At 39.7% G+C, this 2,829-nt stretch overlaps 1 protein-coding gene across 1 annotated transcript in view; it reads left to right on the forward strand.

Annotated features, from left to right (window-relative positions):
• The window catches only part of LOC102202867 (CD2-associated protein-like), a gene marked incomplete at its 5' end in the record, with an annotated part of 8,794 nt that extends 6,216 nt beyond the window's left edge, over positions 1–2,578 (forward strand). Inside the window, 2 exons of the mRNA XM_005755280.1 lie at positions 973–1,151; positions 2,027–2,578. Of these exons, the coding sequence (XP_005755337.1) occupies positions 973–1,151; positions 2,027–2,230 (383 nt within the window). The remainder of the gene's footprint in view (positions 1–972; positions 1,152–2,026) is intronic.
• Positions 2,579–2,829: the final 251 nt, after the last annotated feature.

Here is a 2,829-nt window from a genome sequence, read left to right on the forward strand (position 1 = left end):
AAAAAAAGCACCGAAATAAAGCACCGAAATGTGCGCTGCTTTTCGGTCTGGTTACTACCGTTTATGTCAGAACCGGTGCCATGATGGCACCGGACACCGGTACCCATCCCTAGATGGCAGTCAGTAGTAAACAAGTATTTCATATGAGAGCGTATTGGAGGAAAGTTCTATCAGTCAGAGTGTGTGTGTGTGTGTGTGTGTGTGTGTGCTGTAGGACAATGAGAGCAGAGTCAACACGTTTTTTATGAAACTATAAAAGCCAGATATGTTGTGTAGCTAAACCACAGCTAGCTGGGTGACTACCTTTTATGTTGATTGTCACTGTGAAAGGTAAATCTTTGCATTACTGACAGAGCTGCTTAGCTCAACTATCAACACCATTTCATATTGTACAGAATTTAGTAACATATGGATCATGTTAGCTGCTGAAGTAATTTGGCAAGCTGATAAACTAGCATTTCTACCGGGATATGACTTTGCTAGTGATAACGTTAGCAATGAAGCCGAACAAATGACTATCCAGCTAGCTATGACTGATCTACACTGCATGCAATTGTTAGATTTGTGACCAGAGAACAGAGAAGAGGTCAGGACCAGTTTTAATCTGAACACTTCCTAAATGAATCATGCTCAGCTGAGACTGATTTTAATCTTCCCTGGCTTTGGATTAGACCATTGATGGATATTTTTGTTTTTATGGTACCGCTTGTCATAGGTGCTTAATTCACTATGAAAGTTGAATGAAAACAGCATTTCCTTGACTTTGTAACTAAGAATTTCACTTTAAAAGTATTATTATTGTGATGGTCAAGCAGAAGCCCCACTATGATTTGAGATGGAATACCCTGTTTAAGAAGTAAATCACAGTTGCAGCACTGACTGGCGGCTGAAAACAGACTCTTCTGGTGTCTTATAAAGTACTACAGTAATAGTAAAATGAACCCCTGTTAACTCAAACTCTGTCTCAATCAGATGGAAATGGAGCGGAAAGCATTGGCACACCCACCTCACCATTGCCCACTCCGGGGAACGGAGGCATTGCCCAGCCCAAGAAGATCAAAGGAGTCGGCTTCGGAGATATTTTCAAAGATGCTTCTTACAAAAAACGGCACTCAGTGCAAACCCCTGACAAAGAGGAGAAGAACGAAAATGTAAGTGCGATTTACACCACAGTAATGGCAGACATCAGGCAAAAGCTCCTTGCCATAAATCGAGCTGCCACACGTTTCTCTCGCTCTCCCCCCCCCGTTTTTCCTGCAGTTATAGAAATCATGATATTGTGGATTTCCTTGTATCAAGCATCACAGAATGAGTGTTTGATTAATACCATGCATTACTGAGGGCAGTGTGTCATAATATTATTGTGACATGACAGGATTGTATCTAAGTGGTTTAGTTTTGTATCCTTATGTTATTTGACTTCGTTCTGGTAACCATATCGTAACAACATCAAATCCTTATATTACTGCGATAATATCACATCTTGATATTGTGACAGTATTGTACTGTAATAGTATCATGTCTTATTGTGATAGTATCATGTTGTCACAATATTCTATCCTAAAAGTATCACATTGCGAAAATATTGTGTCATATCTTGACAACATCAGGCCATGATAGGATTATATTAGGACAGTATTATTACATGATCTTAGTGTGCTGTATGTTTCTGTTGGTTGACACCCCATGTGTGATTCAAGTCATATCTGTAATGATTATTTTTTTGTTAGCTTGTCAGCTCTTCTGTTCAGTCTGACACTCATGAGGCGTATATATTACTGTGGACACTGAAGGACCATACCTACATTAATGTTTATTTTAATGAACACACTTGTTGCTATCATCACAGTAAGTCCAAGCCGGAACTTTCACCTTCACCTGTCAAGTATAATTTTCTCAAATATGGAAAGAGTAAATCCCAGCCTGCTCCTGATAAACAACTCGATGCATAAGCTCAGTGAATAATTAGTATAGCGTTTATTGTTTTTCTGAAACTTTGCCTCTCTCTCTCTCTTCTTCACAACAGCTTTCACACTCTGTCTTTATCACTAGCTCAGCTTCCCCCACTCTCCTCCACTCCTTACATACCACCACATTTCACATGTTCTCCCACAGTCTTCTTCACAGCTTCAGGTATCTTCATGTGACCTTCATCATCCCTCAAACACTACTGTCTGACTTTGACTTATTGCACCTTTTAGGGACCCCCCCCCCGACCCCACTCAAATAAACCCCCAAAACCTTAAAAACTGATTCATACCTATTCCTTTTAGCACCTCATTGTTGCTGGCTTTCAAACATTTCTCAGGATTCTTTATCCTCATGCTCTGTTTTTCTTGCCTGTGACTGAAGCACTTGTCATTCTTCTTTCCTGCTGCGTCCTATGATCCGTAACTATTAATCTCATAATTAGCAACACAGTCCATCTGATGTCCTTTAAAAAAAAAAAAGAAAAAAAAAGAAAGAAAGCTGTTTGGATTATTCCACTCATTTCAGTTCAGACACACTGTTCAACAGACAACGCGCCTCCAAACACTGTCCACTCATGTCTGATAAATCATTCCCATCTGTATGGTTTGCTTCATTTTAGCCAATCCCATCAATACCCCTTGCTGCAAAGCCCGCCCCTCCCAACACGACAGATTCACAGAAAGCAGATGGAGACAGCAAAGCCAAAGGTAACACACTACAAACATACTTCAGGTGCATTAGTGTAATTTCTGTCACCAGTCTATAGATCTGTATGAGAGTGATGTTTGTCTTTTTGTTTATCTTTTTGTGAGATTTATTGATTTTAAATACTGAAAACCTTGGTTCAAAACAGTCTAC

Source organism: Pundamilia nyererei, unplaced genomic scaffold, assembly GCF_000239375.1.
Source record: "Pundamilia nyererei isolate P.nyererei 1_Seehausen unplaced genomic scaffold, PunNye1.0 scaffold01134, whole genome shotgun sequence".
NCBI lineage: Eukaryota > Metazoa > Chordata > Actinopteri > Cichliformes > Cichlidae > Pundamilia > Pundamilia nyererei.